The 19,309-nt window shown below is 41.2% G+C and overlaps 1 protein-coding gene across 3 annotated transcripts; it reads left to right on the top strand.

Moving 5' to 3' along the window:
• The first annotated feature begins 1,449 nt into the window (after positions 1-1,449).
• On the top strand, positions 1,450-18,958 carry LOC121574968 (GATA-binding factor 2-like). Of its 3 annotated transcripts, none has more exons than XM_041887680.2 (6): positions 1,450-2,014; positions 7,231-7,698; positions 8,632-9,204; positions 12,232-12,389; positions 17,453-17,578; positions 18,312-18,958. In XM_041887680.2, the coding sequence occupies exons 2-6, from the start codon at positions 7,473-7,475 to the stop codon at positions 18,609-18,611; spliced, it is 1,383 nt and encodes a 460-aa protein (XP_041743614.1). In that variant the 5' UTR covers positions 1,450-2,014; positions 7,231-7,472; the 3' UTR covers positions 18,612-18,958. The 3 variants fall into 3 exon arrangements, with proteins under 3 accessions (XP_041743614.1, XP_041743615.1, XP_041743613.1); XM_041887681.2 differs by lacking the exon at positions 1,450-2,014 and adding an exon at positions 6,829-6,921 and having other exon boundaries at positions 12,244-12,389; XM_041887679.2 differs by lacking the exon at positions 1,450-2,014 and adding an exon at positions 6,829-6,921.
• The last annotated feature ends 351 nt before the right edge of the window (positions 18,959-19,309 follow it).

Below are 19,309 nucleotides of genomic sequence, written 5' to 3'. Positions count from 1 at the left end.
TTTTGTCAAGTGATGATAGCCCACGGTCTTGTAGCCTAAATAAACGAAAAGATCAATAAACATAAAGTTATTTGTGATGAGTGTTTGATTATTATTATGAACATTAATAGGTATTTTCATAACCATTGTTGTTGATGTTGGTGTAACTTTTAGTAAAATAAAGAACTGTCGCCTTTGGTGTGGATACTGTGATAATAACGGATCGTTACCATTCTCATTTCTCTCTTCTTATGTCTGCTCCCAGATCTCAAATGTTGAGTGCATTTTCAGTTTTGTGGCTTAACTTCTACTTTGGATAATGGGATAACAACATCACTACCGGGGTCGAGTCTGCATTTCAAGGAAGGTAAAGACTAGTCACTGGATGCAAGTAGACCTAAGCCAATAATGCACTTTATCCAGTTTCAACAAAATATGTTGTCTTAAATTGTGTGCCGTCATTAAATTTGATATTTTAATGCAAAAACGTTATTTGAAGAAGAATGTAGGCCTATATGCGCAATACAGGCTATTTCAAATGTGTTTCTCTGGGCGTATATGCACAGACTGTTGTAAGGCGTCAACATAGACGAAGTTACACAATTTTAAACCGTGTAGCCTAGGGAGATTTTTCTGCCTCCATGGAGGGTTGACATAGCGCCATCTCAAGATAACTGTCTTTCTTTCTCAGCCTTCTCTTCTTCTTCTTCTTTTTGTTGTAAAATGATATAACCTATCATAGACCAGACTGATTCTTATCAGTTTATTTTATTTTGAAAATTAAACTCGTGTCAAGTCAGTGTGTATATTCTGTCTGTTTTTTTTCTTCATTCAAGGCCCTATGCATGAGCGCAAAACAGATTGCTATTTGATTAATTTAGCATAAATTATTTTAAGCATTGAAATTAATGCAATTAATTCTGTCAGAGTTCACTTTTTTTATTTTCTTTATGCAAGCTTGGTTTTCTCCTCTTTTTGTGTGTGTGTACTCTAGGCGACACGAGCCCGGGATGCAGCAGTCCTTGCGCCCTTGCACCTGCCTGGCTTCAGAGGCAGTGCACGAGCCCAGGTCGCGTGCAGGAGATTTTGAGGCTTTGCATGTTTTAAAAGTTGGTGTTAATGTGTGGGACAAAGTAAAAAGAAGATGGGAGGAGGGAGGGTCGGTCATTGGGTACCGTATTTCAATCAAAATGGGCGAAGGGATTCATTACACCGGATTGCTGTAGGCCAATTACTTGCATGTAGATTTATGTAGCTTGCAAAATATGAGTAAAACAAAACAAATGTTTTTTATAGATTAGATTATTTTTCAGATATATTGCCTAGGCATAGCGCTCAGCTAGGCCTACTTTATATGACTTTTATTACAGCTTAAAGTAACCTGATTGGGAAGATGTTATACAGTCAAGTGGAGTGATACTGACCTGCCACTCTCACATAACATTCCATAAGGAACTGTTCTGCTTACTGATTATGAAGTGGAATTGTTGGCCGGATAAACCTTATGATTAAAATGTTTTTAAGAATGAACACTAGATACCCTCCTCCACAATCCATATAAAAATGGCCCAAACCAGGACCCGGAATGCAAGATCGAGACTGGGTGACTCACCGACCGAAATCGTTACGTTGCTCTAGCCCCTATATGTCTATGAAGTTTCTTTCTCGTTTTCAGTGGAGAGAAAGGGCGAGTGACGAGAGAGAGTGGAAGCGGTGAAAGGGAGAGAGAGAGAGAGGTCGCTAAACTGCTTGCCAGCTGACAGAACTCTTGGGAAAGAGCGACATAACTTCTACAGCAGCATCACCAACAAACGCGGATTGATTTTTGGGCAAGTCCACCACCTTCATCACTGTGCGCATAACAGGGAAACGTGCCGTGCCAGGCAGGCTAAACAGAGACCCGGTTATACAAGACGGAATCTCTCATTATTCCTCTCCCAGACAGAGCAGGACCGAGTCAGTTTGTGTTTGTGTCCATCTAGCCTGTACTTCGCGAAGAACAGGGATCAACCACAACATATGCAACCATCAAGTGGTAAGAGCTATTCAATATTTACTAAGGGTATTGTGGTAAGTGGAATTATTTAGGATGTACGCTCCTTGCAATCTTGTTACTGGTTGGGGTGCATATTGGAATAATAGTTGTCCATCAACTGAAATATAATATGTGAGAGTAGGCTATCCAAGCTTTATGCCAGTCAAAAATAATGAATGTGCCTATCAATATACTTAGTTGCCTCATAATGAAGCATCGTTGACTGCACACATTATAGGCAGCAGAGAGCCCTGGCACCGCACTCGGAATGACACGGAGTAGTTAGAATGTGGGAAGAACAAGATGAAATATAAGCAATCACAATAATGACAACAATAGGCTACAATTGGAATGTATTTTATGCAAACAGTTTCTCATGTATTTATCATATAGTTTACCATTCATAAGAATTCGTTACGCAGTTACAGCAGTAGCCTATCTAATCCAATGTTGCTATATATGCAGCGATTATGTGCTGTTTGCATATAGCTGAAAAATGCATTGAGACTGTATAGGCTACTATGCCTATAGCTACCACCTTTGAGTATTCGTTATTAGGCCTACTGGTCTTTGTAAATATTATGCTATATAGACTAGGAACATAACACAATGTAATACTTCGAACATGAAGTCATCTGGAAGAGCTAACATAGTCCTCCCGAGTCCCAAAGAAATACTGCCGTATAATATGAGCAGAAGAAGAGCATCGATTATAATTTGTCCAGATTATATTCTTATTGGTTTAACAGTGTTATTTATTACATGGTTATTGCGAGTATCCGTTTTGGAATGAACTGACTTAATGTGATCTGATTTTCTGTACTAGATGTTCATAAAGTATTTAAAAGTTCATCATCATTTAAAATGTGAAAATTACTGTGGCCTCGAGTTGTTCTTATGGAATTATGCAGATCCAGCTAGGCTAACCAATCATGGGTGTGAGATCAACATTAGCGTTATATTGACATATGACGATGTATCCACTAATCACCTGTGCTTTCAACCGCATTAACTCCAGTAACCCCCTTTCATCACAAGAAAGGGCAAAAACGTCATGATCTCAGCGGTCGAATAGAAACAGGGGCGGGACTGTTGTCTCGAGCAGGCATATTTATTGCCCTCATGAGACTGGGATCATCTAATAAAAATGACACTTTCACTCGAAACTCAGCATGTGGCCCCTTACGGTTACCTATCACCTATCAGTCCCCTCACATGCAAAAGGACTAAGCGTCCTTTTTTATGTGTGTGTTTGTGTGTGTGTCTTGTGGTCAACTTCAGATAAATCAAGATGATCACTTACACCTAATCTAAATAAACTACTCTCAAATGATGTCAAGGCTGCCAATGAGATACATGAAGCCAAAATGTAGAGAAGTCCATCCAATAATGGGCCTTTATACTATGGGGTGTCCTTAGAACATAGTAGCTAGATTCGCCAACTCAGAAAATAGTAGTTTGACTTTCTCCAATATTCAGCTGCACCTCAGTGTAACTTATTCAATTAAGTAAATGGATGTAGTTTAATGTGAGGGTGAAAAAGCATTGCTTTCACATCTCATTCTGGGTTCCCATGCACTTCCACTAGGATGGGCTGGGTGCTGGGTGCTGGGTGCTGGGTGCTTGTGTCTACTCTATAGCCCTAGTGCCCTGGCTCGATCTAATTACCCATGAGTAAAGGACAATAATGCTTCAGCTGGTTTGTGTCATTCTCCTCTCCCGGCTCTGCTTATCTTCACCAACCCGTCTGTGGCTCTCACTACCCCCCAGCCCCCACCCCAGCCCCCACCCCACTGGATAATGATGGATGACCAGGAGCAAGGGGAAGAAACAGGTTGAGAAAGGCAAGCTCATTTCAAAACAGCACCTGTTAATTATTTGAATTGTCTCTGTAACTCATACACATACTCTTGATCAGTAATAACAACCTTACCTTAGCAATGGTGGTAGGGTATATCTTCAGCATGCTTTGAAGCTGCACAGATACAACCTTACAGCAGAAAAGAAAAAGAAACCTAGGAATTTACATGGTTTTGCTACTATTACATTGTCTCTCATAACAACGCCTGTCTTTGCTATGTAAAGATAGCCAAGGAAAATTTCTTAGGAATAAAGGTTTTCCCTTGCTTACCTCCAAGGGTTCTACCGCTCTAGATACTATCCCCTGTGAGACAATGCTGTCCTTGAGAGAGGACCCCCCCTCCTTACCCCCTCCAACCCATCCTCCCATCCTTTGTTCCAGCACAGATACAAATGGGATTAATGAAGGTATAAATTACAGAGGGGTAAATCCTGTTGAGTAATCCATTTGGCAAACATGCAAAACAACAATGGAGAGGTTGCTTGCTGGGCCTGACCCACCCAGTCCCAGCCACACAGCACAGAGCAGGCTGCAGTACAGAGGAGCACAGCACTGAGGACAGACAACAACACAGACAGACAGCAGGGGTGAATTACAAACTAAATGCATTTGGGTGAAGGTGTTGTAAGTACAATGTTAGGCTTTTCCTGCTATGATCACTATTTAGGGTTTGGTCAAGACAAGATCTTCATTCTTCTTGATTTACATTCGACATTTGAGTTGGTACATGGCTGTTAAGTTGATGCATCATAGTTTGGAGAGATCTATTGTGTCAATGCTTATTATTATTATTATTATTTTTAAGCAGTTGACATGAAGTCCTGCACTTTTTTCACTGGAATATATGTACAGAAAGTGCCATAGAAAACATTGTTTGAAATCTATGTAATTAGAGCAGCTCAATGAATCGACAGACAGTTGCATATTATATATAAATTACGACGTATTAAGACAAATGTCCTCACTACTACACCTGTCATTTTCTGTAGCTAAATCTGTATTTGGGTGATTACATAATTAGGGAGACCCCTGGGTGTGTTATGACCCCCACATACACTAATTTGTTTATTTTAGGATTTGACGCACAGAGAGCTGAGCTCATCATGTCATGGCTCCTGGCCAGTGCCAATTACTGAATGTCAAGCCACACACATACCCTGCAGACATGCTCATATCAAAGCCCAAACTGTCCAAATGCCCTTGCGCTAACATTGCGTTAAGCATTCATGTATCACTTTTTTCACAGGTTGAGTAGAAGCATGTAATTACTTCAGTTAAGCTTAGCCAAAACATCACTGTATTTCTGTCAGAATAAAGCTTGGTCCTCGCTGATCTCGAGGCTTTTTTGGAATGATTATAAAGTTCATGCGCTGGTGTTTTTTCCCCTTTTCTGTGATGCTGTGACGTCAAGTCGCATGATACGAAATGCCACATTTTTACCATAGTGGGTAAGCCAGTATGTCTCGACTGACGAGTTCATCCTGGATGCTTTCCCTTTGGAACAGGTAGGCCCGACATGGCATGTCCATAGAATACCTGTGCAAAAGTGTGTACGCTGCAGTATTTCATCACATTATAGTAAAAGGCCACTGTACTTGTAAGCCTACATATTATGAGTCTCAGATGCTCAGTTGGTAGCCTATTATTGAATAGGCGTTTGCTTACCTAAGGTATGAGGACTTCTAATCTATACTGAAGTAAATCACATATATACCTAGACATAAGTATTTGGGTAGACTATGCAAATAGAGTGATTATAGGACAAAGCCTACCTGGTTATAACGGTGCACTTGTTATAAAGTAACTGGCAACACTCTTGTCTTTCTGCCGGAGTTGGGCAAGCCAACTTGTTTTAGCCCACGAGGTGATTGTAAACAAGAATTAACAAAGTGTTGCTAATGGTCACCAATTGGTTTTACGCAGGTGAGGTCTGACGCCCTGTCTGCACCACCAAGTGAGAAAAAGGCACTATTACCATGCCAGTAGTGTTTGATCGCTCTATCTCTGAGACAAAACCAGTGTTTTCACAAGAAGAATGTCGTGACTACTAATTAAAGACAATTAAGCGTTCACAACAATGGCCCCACTTTCGAGGTCATAAAACGCCTCCTACCCTATTAATCCTAGAGGTGCTGAAAGTTGTATTTATTTGCATTGCAGGCTCGTGAAAATTCACACTTGTAATTGCTGTTGTTCTAAGATACATTTACATGATTGGCATATATAATATTTGTAAAGTTTGTCCAACCTGCCGATGCAGTTCTCCAGGGCATATGCGTAAAACAAGGCATTATGCGTAAAACCAACCACTTTATTAATGAATACAGAATAATAACCAACAGAGTGCTTAACCAAAATACCATAATTATTTTATGACGTCTGATAGCATTTCTATTAGCCCACTAAGCCTGTAGATTATACAATCTAATCATGGTTGGTTTAATTTAATTAGCCTATTCAAAATAGCATTGGCATACACTTCGAATTCAAGCTTATAGTATTATGATATGTTCTCTAAACGAGGTATAGGCAAGGCTAAGCGACAACAGCCTATATTGCGTTTTCCAGATAATGTAGTTGACTGTAATAGAAATTGGTAGGTTTACATTTTATAGTTACAATTTGCCTCCATCTGGGCTGTCCATCTCTTGAGTGTTGGTAGAAGAAGACATTATCAGAGGCCAATTGCTCATTCTGTGAGCTTCACGAGAGAGAAAAAGACCCCCGAGAAATTACAACGCTGATTGATATGTCTTTTAGTTTTGTGGTCCGGGGCATTACTGTTTCGACAGCAGAATGGAAATTGAAAGAGCTGGGATACATGAGCCAATTGTAGCTATACTGATCTGTGGTTGGCTTACAGGAGGTCACTGCTCGCCGGTGACTCCGCCCCGGCTCGCTTGATATTGAATTTACTGGCGCCAGTCGCATCAGTACAGCCACATTTCATTAATGAGCGTGCCCCGGGTACCTCACGGATCAGGCGTTTCAGAGATTAGAATGTGTTTGAACAGCTGATCGTAGTCATAGATCAAACTTTCACCAGGTACATTCATAATAATTTTTTTTTCAACGGAGTAAGATTGGATGCAAAAAAATAGAAGTAGGCTAGAAACTATATATATATTTCTTTATACATATGAATGAGTAGGCTACATTTGTGACGAAAGCTGTTTGTAAAAGTGCTTCAGTGGTAGGCTAGCCTATCTATACAATCAATGTTCCTGGGAGGACTGAACATATATGGATAACAACAATCTCTTATCTTTTGCATACATCCCCGAAGGAGTTGTACAAAAGGGTCTGGCACCACATTGTGTATTAAATTAGAACATTTTGTTTTGTTTCATTGCAGGTGTCAGTAAGAGCGATGACGGATCAAGGATTCTATATCTGAAGCAAATAAACTTTAAGGAGAGTGTGCAGAAAACCCGTATCACAACTGCATCACTACGTCCATCCTTTTCTCCACACGTCGGGACTGTTTAAAAGTGCTTGATCCAGGAGAAGGACCACATAAAGATAATTTATATTTTGAGAAAAAGTAGGCTACGGCGTCTTGGTTATATATTGGATAAGGAGATCGACGACTCAGTTATGGAAGTCGCAGCCGATCAATCTCGGTGGATGGCGCATCACCACGCCGTGCTGAATGGGCAGCACCTGGACTCGCATCACCACAGCCTGACCCACAACTACATGGAGCCCATGGCGCCGCTTTTGCCCCCAGAAGAGGTGGACGTGTTTTTGAACCACTTGGACTCTCAGGGGAACCCCTACTATGCCAACTCCCGGGCCAGGGTTACATACAGCCAGGCACATGGTAAGACGCGCTCATCCTTGTGACTAAACTGTATTTGTGTTCTATTCAAGTCTGCTTTAAACCTTTAGGTAATTGTGAGAGTGTGCAACCCAGCCTGTTGCTTTTGCCTATATTATTGCCATAAATGGTTATGTGTGATGCGCAAAGCCCATTGGCACAGAAAAACGATCCCGTACCAATTAAAAGTCGTCGCAACAGTCCTTTATAGGCTTTTTTTTTTTTTTAAATCTAGGACATTTTATTCATTTTTTTCCTTCAACGTGTAAGCACATATGTGAAATGAAATACTCGAACAAATCGATGTCCATAAGCGTGTAGCCTAGGCTTATATGTGTCTGGCGTACGGCATGGAATCATAAAACGAGAATTTCTAGTAATAAATAGCAAGAGGAAAGGGAAGTATGTCGTTTAACCCCTCTCTGTTGGGGCAGGGGTTTCTAGAAAAGTAGAGAGAGAGGCACTTCCCGGATATAATATAAAAAGCGCAAATTGCTAATAACATTCTTTATTCCAAGTTCTGGAACTTGAGCGACGACCAGGAAATGGTCATAGGCAAATAGCAGTTCAATCAAGGCCTCTACAAAGGTCCCATTTTCTCCCAGTGGATTTTTTTCTTCTCAGTTATGCCTATATGCTTTCGGCAATAAGCGTGAACATTTAATTGTGTAAATATGTTGTATAGGCTATGGCACGGGGCCTAACTGTTGTTTTAGATTTGGCTGGTGATTGTAAAATGACGTGGTTTTTAAGTTGGTGCCCTGTAGGCTATTTTATTAACTTTTACAGTGAGAAAATGATAACTCGATGTCGAGTTTAAATAATTTGGAGTTTGCATCAACAGGTGAATAGACAGCACTTTTACGCATTGTTAGAGAACTGAACCAATCACTTTCGATTAGTAAAAATTAATAATAGCATATTTCTTATTTCCAGCTCGCCTTGGGAGTCAGGTTTGCCGGCCACACCTCATCCACAGCCCCGGCATTCCGTGGCTGGATAGCGGGAAGGCGGCCATCTCTGCTGCCCACCACCATAACGCATGGGCAGTCAGCCATTTCAGCAAGCCCGGACTGCATCCTGCTAGCTCCGGCTACCCTTGCAGTAGTAGCTCCAGTTCTGCTCCCGTGTCTTCCCTCACCGCTGTGTCCCACTCCAGCCCGCACCATCTCTACAGTTTCCCACCTACGCCTCCCAAAGACGTGTCCCCGGACCCCGGCCCTACTTCTCCAAACTCCACCTCAGCGAGAATGGATGAAAAGGAGTCCATAAAGTACCAAGTGTCACTCGCAGACGGAATGAAAATGGAGGGTTGCAGTCCTCTGCGCAACAGCCTGGCTTCGATGAGTGCCCAAACTCCCGCAACGCACCTCCCCATCCCGACCTACCCATACTCTCTCCCAACACCACAGGAGTACGGCGGCAGCCTCTTCCACCCCGGTAGCCTGCTGGGTGGATCTTCATCCAGCTTTACGCCGAAGTGTAAAAGCAAATCCCGGTCATGCTCAGGTGAGTTTCATAACTCTATTACAAAAGTTACCCTGTGCATAAAGAGTTTGGTATAATTATGTACGTTTTAAGATACCAATATACGGGCCTGCGTGTTTGACGATATAAACTCGGCCTATATTTTGTCAAAACGCTTTGGAAGTGCATCGATTTCTGTCAGGGCACATACAATAATTAACATACTTTATGTTGATTTTACTTGTAGGGCTATAAATGTTGATTTGATCTTGAAATAGATTGGGTGGTCCGGTATGTGTTTCGCTGTCGAACGGTTGGTTGCTGTAATAGTTTCCTCAGGTTATTTTACCTGCAGCGCTTCTCTCTCCTCCCAAACCTATCCCAGCGATTCTTATCTATGTTCCATCGCATTCGTCACCACTTGTAAACACCATCCACTTAAAAGGGTCACTTAAGGGGAATCTAACATGAAACGACTAATCAGAGTCACCGATTACAAACGCAAATATTCAGGACCAGCTTGAACATGATAAAACGTTTTTGAGTCGAGTCAAAGAGTTGATAGCCTAAAGTCAACAGTCACCAAAATAGAAATAGGGAATTCAGCGTGAAAATGTATTTTCTCGTTGATTATTTGGCTTATAGTAGGATATAGTATTTTTAAGAGGGTGCTGAATATAATAATATTTCAGTAGAAAATGTAATAACACAGCCTATTGTGCTTGATTTTGTTAGTAGACTAGGCCTGTCGAAAGTGCTACGTGGCCTAGGCCTATAATAAACATGTGTGACAGGCCTATATTTAAAATTAAAGTAAATTTTGTATTAATTACAAAACTGCACAAATGGTAACCGAATCATTATTTTGTTACTATTTTGAAACCATATTCAAAGTGGACGTTTTTATGTTTATCTGGTTTAGATGCTGAACATATATCCCACCAATGTCCTTGTTTGGCAGAAGTGTTCGCTTCCACTTGTTTTCTTTTAGAGTTGTTCTTTATTACACTTAAAATGCAGGAGTCACGACGCTCTGGCTCCTGCCATATCCTGTATACCTCTGAGTGAACAAATCACGACCTCCACCCCTGCCCACTGCTTGCCCCAATACTAACAAAGCACCGTCGGGACGAGCCGTCACAGGCGACAGAGCCCTGCTGTTTGGGTTTTTAAGCATGGCCTTGGCCCAGTGCGCTGTGATGGTGAGAAGGAATCAAATTCAGGATTAGGGTACTCTACCCTAGTTGAGAGGATGATTATAACACTAGTAGTAATGACCATATCAATCACAACAAAGTCATAATACGATATTCATAATTGATAATAACGATATTATGATATTGTAATAATAGCTGTTACTCTTATAGCAGTTTAGGATCTGCCAATGAGGACATCACCTTCAGAGACATTAATACAAATATTAGATAATTAATTAGATAGTTAATCAAGCCATCACATGAGCTCATAGGGAGACATGTATTATTGCATTTGCTCAGACTAATTATGTTGTGGGCCTGGTGTCCAAAAATATATGTTGAGTGTGGAGTCTCTCTAACAGTTCATTAGTGTATAGAGATATTAGCAACAACTGTCTTCATTTAGATTATCACCAGAGCTCAAAGTGATATTATCTGATGGATGCTTAGTAGTTCAATACTTTGTGGATGGTAGATTGGTTATGCAAATAATTTAATTCAAACACTCTACAAATCTCTTAAAGGGAAATTATAAAATGTATTTAATGCAAGAATAGCCTACTGTTATGTGAGTTACTGTCCAAAATACTATAAGGCCTGCCTTTAGCTATCCTTATCTGTCAGTCCCATCTGATGTAGCAGTGATTGATTGTTGTATGAAATGCCACAATTACATTTCAGCAGACAGCACATACCTTAAGACAGTGTGGCTTCCTGTTTAAATAACCTCAAACCAGCACTCTCCGCTCACCTACATACCTCCTTTCTCAAAAGGCAAAGGCCTCACTCTCTCTACTCTTGGCCAGTGGGATCTCAGTGTTCTCTCCCTGTGGAACTTCCCTAAATTACACAACAATTCAACAGCTTTTGCATTTGTGGAGCTGGAAGGTGATGCTGTATTGATACTGGTCCCTCTGCTAGACTGGGAGAGAGAGTCAAACACTCAGAATACACTTCAAAGTGTGTATTGCCACTGTCCAGAGCAGATCCCTCTATCGGGTTTGGGTGGGACTGTGAGTGTCGCTGACATTATAATAGGATAAAGACATGATGCACCAGGGAGAGGGAGACTTGAACCATTTTGGTTGAGGTTTAGCAACCTCCCATTTGACCGAGCCTGTGCATTAAACACAGTGAAACCGAGAGGAGAGAGAGGGAACACCTATTGGTTCTCTGCAGCTGAAGATGTAGTAGTGGGTGAAAAGGCTTGAGCACTGAATACTACAGAGGAGGAAAACACAATCAGGGTCACCACTAAATGGGTCACAGTTGCTGTCAGGTACACAAACCTAACAATGAAAACATTTAGTAAACAAATGAAAAGGGAAGGACTATAGGGAAAAAGAGAAAGCTGGCTGATATAAAGTGATACTGAGATATAATGTGGGCACCTATTTGGTTGAGACCACAGTTTAATACCACCACCAGCAGCACACACTTCTGTTTCCTATCATGTGTGCCTGCTAAGCTGATGAATTATGTTGCTCTAATTTGATGGTGTCTCACATTCATCTGTTTGGACACCTTTGGACACGTCCTGGCTGTCTCTGGGCTTCCTACCATGGATCACTTTACATACAGGTGTCTGTATCCATGGAGATTCGCCCTGAACCAAGCTGTACAAATGACAGTCATATGGATTGTCCTTGGCTGGTACACCTGCACGCTGAGACACTGTCCTCACGGGGGGGGGCTAAGACTGACTTCATATTACACTACTAATGAAAAGTGGCTCCAATAGGCTCATTATTCCCTATGTATCCTCCTTGGACCTGACAGCTATTGTCTTTAATGTGAATCCATTACCGTTTAGCTTTTGATGGAGTGTGAACTTTTTAATTATATAAATTTCCCTTTGTCTTCCCTCCACTTGAATTCTGCTCAGAGGGGCGCGAGTGCGTCAACTGCGGTGCCACCTCCACCCCCCTGTGGCGGCGGGACGGGACGGGTCACTACCTGTGCAACGCTTGCGGCCTGTACCACAAGATGAACGGCCAGAACAGACCTCTCATCAAGCCCAAACGCAGACTGGTGAGTCCCCGTCTCTCTCCTGTCTACCCTTTCACATCTGAGAAAGGGGGCCCAAATAGAGCATGAATCAGATACCGCTAGAACAATTCCAGGAAAGTTATATTTTCCCTATGATCTTCCTGGAATTGTTTGTCCCTCTCACCCCCTGGTGATCCCCTACACCGCCTGTTACAATACTGCTACTATTGCCATTGTTACTGCTATTATTATTGCTGGTACTTCTGATACTGTCACTGATACCAATGCCCATGCTGCTTTAGTTATCACCACACTGGAGTGAGTGAAAAACAGTGCACACACACAAACCCTTTGTCCAGTGTTCTGCACAGGCATTTAGGAGCAAGGAGTATTCCAAGCTCTGTTATTTTTAATGCACATACACTTTTATATATATATTTTTTGTCTCGGATCAAAGTATTATTGTGTTTAATTTTCAATATTATTAACCATGATGAGTTGTTTAGTTATCATTACAAGTTATTTAAAAATAAATACAATTTTAGTTCCTGCTTATTTTGAAATTGTTTTATTTCTTTCATTTTATATTCAGACCTCTGATTAGGAATCATAACTTTGATTCTATAGGATAGCCCTACTCCGTAGTGTAGTGGGGCCTGGAGAAGTGGGTATACTCTAATTTTGCAATAAAAATCCCAAAAGGCCCACCCTGTGTGACATCTTTTATGAGTAACATTGATATGTACTCTGAATGACCTAAAATGATAAAACCCATATTGGCCTTTCATAGTCAAGCCAACCCAATCTGTACTGAGCAAGTAGGCTAATAGTAGGCCACATGAGATTGATCAATACAAATAATCATGATATCATTCTACCAGGTAGGCAGGCTACTTTGTAGCTAGTTAACATTTAATAGAGAAGGTTTTTGGGAAAGCCTTTCCATCTACCAGAAGACGGTTAGGCCTATTATTAGCATTGCTATATTTTTCCTGTTCCTTCATTGTTTGAAACCTGGACATTTTACTTCGTACTATGAGCCATGTCTTACCTTGCTTCAAAGTAGCCAAGACAAAATTCAACCATAGAAATGTTGATAGAAATATGTAATAAACACATCCTCATATGCGCTCTCCTGTTCTATCGGTTTTCAAAAAACGTTATTTCATTGTCTAGCAGCTAAAGGCATTATAGTAGTCATATTAGCAACCCATGATAGTTGGTCCATCTTTAGATTTCCCCTCTTTCTAAATGTTTATTGTGCTGTGCATATTTCAAAACAGTGTTTTTCCGCAAATTGCATTTTGAACATTTGCGTGTAGCCTCCACACTACATCACTGTTTTGGAATATTCAGTTTTACCATCTCAAACTTTTAAAGATATTCAAGTTTCCCAAAAGTAAATTGTGAGAAGTGATTTAGGCCAATTTTAATGGTAGTCCAAGGCGCATTCCAACTCCTAACTTTTGGGTAGCTCAAAAAATGTAGGCTAAGCATTACGCAATAGATTTAGGGCTCTAATCAATCCATATGGAAGTTCAGCATTACAAGATACAGCTTGATTTAAATTTAAAGGCAGTGTTCCCTTCCTTAACAGAGACTGCATTGATGGTAAATCTGCATTTAAGAGCAATCTGTAAAGCTTCAGCGATACAGATTGAATAGAGCCCATCGATTGATCTAAACTTTAAATTCGTTAGTTCATTTTTACAATAAAATATTTTTATTTTGCTTCTATAATTACTTTTTCTAGCTTCTGTTTTCCCCAGCTAAACAGATTCATGAATCATGATCAGTAGGCATTTTACTCGCCAAACCTCGTTTATGTAGGCCTATAGGCTAAATCTGAATAGTTTTGTTCTGATTAGACATTCCATTTATTTCACAGAATTAAATAATATGCTACCTACATAATATAAATGTTTCAATCAATAGCCTATACCTTAATATGTAATTAAATCGGTACTCAGACACATATACAGTGAGGGAAAAAAGTATTTGATCCCCTGCTGATTTTGTACGTTTGCCCACTGACAAAGAAATGATCAGTCTATAATTTTAATGGTAGGTTTATTTGAACAGTGAGAGACAGAATAACAACAGAAAAATCCAGAAAAACGCATGTCAAAAATGTTATAAATTGATTTGCATTTTAATAAGGGAAATAAGTATTTGACCCCTCTGCAAAACATGACTTAGTACTTGGTGGAAAAACCCTTGTTGGCAATCACAGAGGTCAGATGTTTCTTGTAGTTGGCCACCAGGTTTGCACACATCTCAGGAGGGATTTTGTCCCACTCCTCTTTGCAGATCTTCTCCAAGTCATTAAGGTTTCGAGGCTGATGTTTGTCAACTCGAACCTTCAGCTCCCTCCACAGATTTTCTATGGGATTAAGGTCTGGAGACTGGCTAGGCCACTCCAGGACCTTAATGTGCTTCTTCTTGAGCCACTCCTTTGTTGCCTTGGCCGTGTGTTTTGGGTCATTGTCATGCTGGAATACCCATCCACGACCCATTTTCAATGCCCTGGCTGAGGGAAGGAGGTTCTCACCCACGTTTTGACGGTACATGGCCCCGTCCATCGTCCCTTTGATGCGGTGAAGTTGTCCTGTCCCCTTAGCAGAAAAACATGTATATGTGCTTTCTTGAGCAGGGGGACCTTGCGGACGTTGCAGGATTTCAGTCCTTCACGGCGTAGTGTGTTACCAATTGTTTTCTTGGTGACTATGGTCCCAGCTGCCTTGAGATCATTGACAAGATCCTCCCGTGTAGTTCTGGGCTGATTCCTCACCGTTCTCATGATCATTGCAACTCCACGAGGTGAGAACTTGCATGGAGCCCCAGGCCGAGGGAGATTGACAGTTATTTTGTGTTTCTTCTATTTGCGAATAATCGCACCAACTGTTGTCACCTTCTCACCAAGCTGCTTGGCGATGGTCTTGTAGCCCATTCCAACCTTGTGTAGGTCTACAATCTTGTCCCTGACATCCTTGGAGAGCTCTTTGGTCTTGGCCATGGTGGAGAGTTTGGAATCTGATTGATTGATTGCTTCTGTGGACAGGTGTCTTTTATACAGGTAACAAGCTGAGATTAGGAGCACTCCCTTTAAGAGTGTGCTCCTAATCTCAGCTCGTTACCTGTATAAAAGACACCTGGGAGCCAGAAATCTTTCTGATTGAGAGGGGGTCAAATACTTATTTCCCTCATTAAAATGCAAATCAATTTATAACATTTTTGACATTCGTTTTTCTGGATTTTTTTGATGTTATTCTGTCTCTCACTGTTCAAGTAAACCTACCATTAAAATTATAGACTGATCATTTCTTTGTCAGTGGGCAAACGTACAAAATCAGCAGGGGATCAAATACTTTTTTCCTTCACTGTACTTATACTTATACTCATCCAGTCATGCAGTGCCAAAGACGCATTAGTTGGATAACCTAATTGTAGCCCAATTCACTGGTGTTATTAAATGTAAATTAATGTTTTAATTTACATGTGTAGCCTAACCCATGTGGTTGCCTATTTGAAATGAATAATTCATAATGTTCAACATATTGCAATGGTTGTTGTCTTTGCCATTGCTATCTTCCATTGAGCTAAATGTCATGGGATGGAGAGAGTGGTGAATAGGGTGGGATTATGTTTTGAATATGTTTTGAATAACTGTCTTTCTGAAATACACAGTCTCTGACTGTATTAGCAACATTGTCAGTATTAGTGGGACAAGTAAACTCATTTTAGCGCAGCTTGGTGTAAATAAACCTTCTGCATTTTTCTCCTTAGCGGTGCGCCTCTGCCTCGTTCTTCCGATAAGAAGTCCATTACATTTTCCATGGGTCGGTCTATGGCCGCATCTTTGCATTTTCAGCTCAAGTGTATTCAGAGTTCAGTTCAAAGGGCATCCAGTTGTTTCCTATCCGGATATCTGCCCAGGCCCGATAAGGAAGCTAGGTTCCCGGGTGTTTCCGCCTTCAACAAACACCGCTGCATTTTTCAGGCCAGACTTTGACATATACTGTAAAGCGATTATCACAGCACTGTAGGACCCAGTTATGTGTGGAGAGGGATTGGAAAATAAATGGATTGTTTGTCATGCTCGGTTGGCAATGGCACAAGCTTTATGCGTCGGAATGCGAAGTGTTTTTTGTTGTCGTCTTTCTTTTTCTCTTTTTTTACATTCTGTGCGTCGCCATCGTTGTATTTATTCGGGATGTTTTGCATGAACAACTATGATAAAACATTCAATTAATTAAAAGAAAAACACACATACAGCATCATGGCTGTATAGTTATTGTATTCTGACCTTAAATGTTTCTTATTATGTGTGAAGCATTTATCTGTAATGGACACAAAGCGCATTGGCAGACAGGGCCCTGGTCTTGTAGACGTCTTAGTCCGGGTCGTTTGATTCTCTGGATCAAGGGAGAATCATGCAAAGAGATGGCATAAATTATTAATGTGCCCTATCTCATTTCTTAATTAAATTAAATATGACAGCAGTAATTGGTAAAAGATAGAAACAACGCATTTAACTAGAAACAGCTTTTGCAGCATTGCACAAATTGAAACATTGAATTAAGCTTGTATAGATCACAGAATATATTCAATTAAATCAATACAGAGGTGACTCCCTTTAAGCAATTTCATGAGTCTAACTGGCGCTGGCTTTGATGTTATTTGTGGATGTAGCCCTGAGAGGAGGTCGGTTGGAGAATAGCCTACACAGCAACACAAAGTCATAATCCTCATCACCCTAAAAAATACATGGGAAGATATTTACAGAAGAAAATGCTTTATTCTGATGTTCATTGCGTGATGCTAGTTGATATGGGTAGATCTGGTGGGACATTACAGTAGGCTTTTAAAACGAGAGGTTTTAAATTCTAATCTCAGAAATGTCCTATAAATTCCAAATGAACATTTGAAATGTAGCCGCCTTTGGCTACGCCTAAATGGTCACGGTAGTCAATTTCAATAATCGTATTCATGTCATGTTCACTTTCCTCATTGACCTCTGTTGCCTAATACAATGATCAAATCAGCTAACATTTGAATGGCTTTATTCATAATATATTAACATTATGCGTTTTTCTCCTCCTCAGTCCGCTGCGAGACGAGCTGGCACCTGCTGCGCAAACTGTCAGACCACCACCACCACCCTTTGGAGGCGCAACGGCAATGGCGACCCGGTGTGCAATGCCTGCGGGCTCTACTACAAACTGCACAATGTAAGTAGCCTGCCCGCTTACATAGAAACTGGGGGGTGAGCTGGTCAAGTAGGCGGACAGCTTGTATCGATTTAGGAGCCGGGGAGAAAGAGGCTGGGACGCAAAGGCTGCTTTTTCTGTCAAGCAGAACCAGCCAGTCGTTTTTTCTTTTTATTAATCCATCTTTGTTTCAATGGGGGGTGTTACTCCCAGGAGAGGCTGGAGGGTGGGATTGTCATTCAGGGTAAAGGCGTCAGTTATATTGATGCCAACTTGTCTGAGAATAGCCCTTTCAGGTTCAGCGTGGCTTCCAGTCCTCATGTATTCATGTTCAATGAGAGGATTCTATTTAATTTTAAAGACAAAAGTGGCAAAATGCTCATGCCTTTTAATGTGGCTTGATCATCCAATGTCTGTTAAATCTGTTCCACAATATTTATGGCACATCAGATTTTTTTCTCATGTTTATTAAGAAGGCAATATGTTTTCCATCATAGTTGTTTAGATTTTTCTAAATGATCCGAAATTCCGAACTAAGCTTGACATAGTTGAATATAAAAGCATTGAGAGTGCAAGAAAATGTCCAATGACTAAATAATTTAGTTCTGGACAGTTTAAAAAAACAAGAAACAAGTATTTGACATGATATTGAAACCCACAAAATATCAATATGAAGCATATACAGTAGCCTATATTACTCCAGGCTTGTCTGGCTTCTCCTTGGCTAACATCCCACCTCCCTGGCTCTCCACAGGTCAACAGGCCAATGACCATGAAGAAGGAGGGCATCCAGACACGCAACCGCAAGATGTCCAGCAAGTCCAAGAGGGGCAAACGGTCCGGAGATGGCTACGATGAGCTGTCCAAATGCATGCATGACAGGTCTTCTCCCTTTGGGGGTGGCCCCAGCCTGGCTGGACACATGACCCACATGGGCCACCTTCCCCCCTTCAGCCACTCCGGACACATGCTGTCGACTCCCACGCCCATCCATCACCCCTCCTTCGGCCATCCCCACCACTCCGGTCGGTCGCCAGCCTGGGCTGAGCACTGAAGCCTCCTGAAGCCCCTGCATCAGGCCTCACCACCACCACCACCACCCCTCCAACCCCATCACCACCACTACTGTGGGACCACATAAAGAGGACTGCGTCTGTTTCTAGAAGGGGAATGGTAATGGGGATCAACTGTCAGTAGGACATTGTTTTGCCTGGCCTCATTGAGAGATTGATGGAGAGGAGACGTGACTGAAGGTAGAGAGAAAGTGAGAGGGTGAAGAGGAACGTGGGCATGCTAAGTTGCTCCCTTCAAGTGTGTGGAAGATAGAGACTCATGGGTGCGAATGGGGACATTCATGGTTCTTTAGCCTTTTTTTTTTTACTAAGTCACTTTGGTACCCCCCTCCACTTGTACTGACTGGCTACTGTGGACAGACTGTTGATACCATAGGTATGAGAGACTTTCTGGACCAGCCTCTCCACACATGTACACACACACAAACACACACACACAAACACCACTGACCCCTCATCCCTCACATGCTGGAATACACACCACCCACCTGGTCTCCTGTTTTTAACAGATTTTATTGAAAAAATAAGCAAGCAAACAGAACAACTATTGTTGTTATAATTGCTGTTATAATTATTGTTATGATAATTTATTTTCACTCTTTTTGCTTCAGAACACATGGATAGTTACAATTATAATTTCATTGTTATTATGTAAAGAAAAAACACTGACTTATGTTAG

The sequence above is a fragment of the Coregonus clupeaformis genome, chromosome 10 (genome assembly GCF_020615455.1).
Source record: "Coregonus clupeaformis isolate EN_2021a chromosome 10, ASM2061545v1, whole genome shotgun sequence".
In the NCBI taxonomy this organism is placed as follows: domain Eukaryota; kingdom Metazoa; phylum Chordata; class Actinopteri; order Salmoniformes; family Salmonidae; genus Coregonus; species Coregonus clupeaformis.
This window is presented reverse-complemented; position numbering and strand designations above follow the sequence as displayed.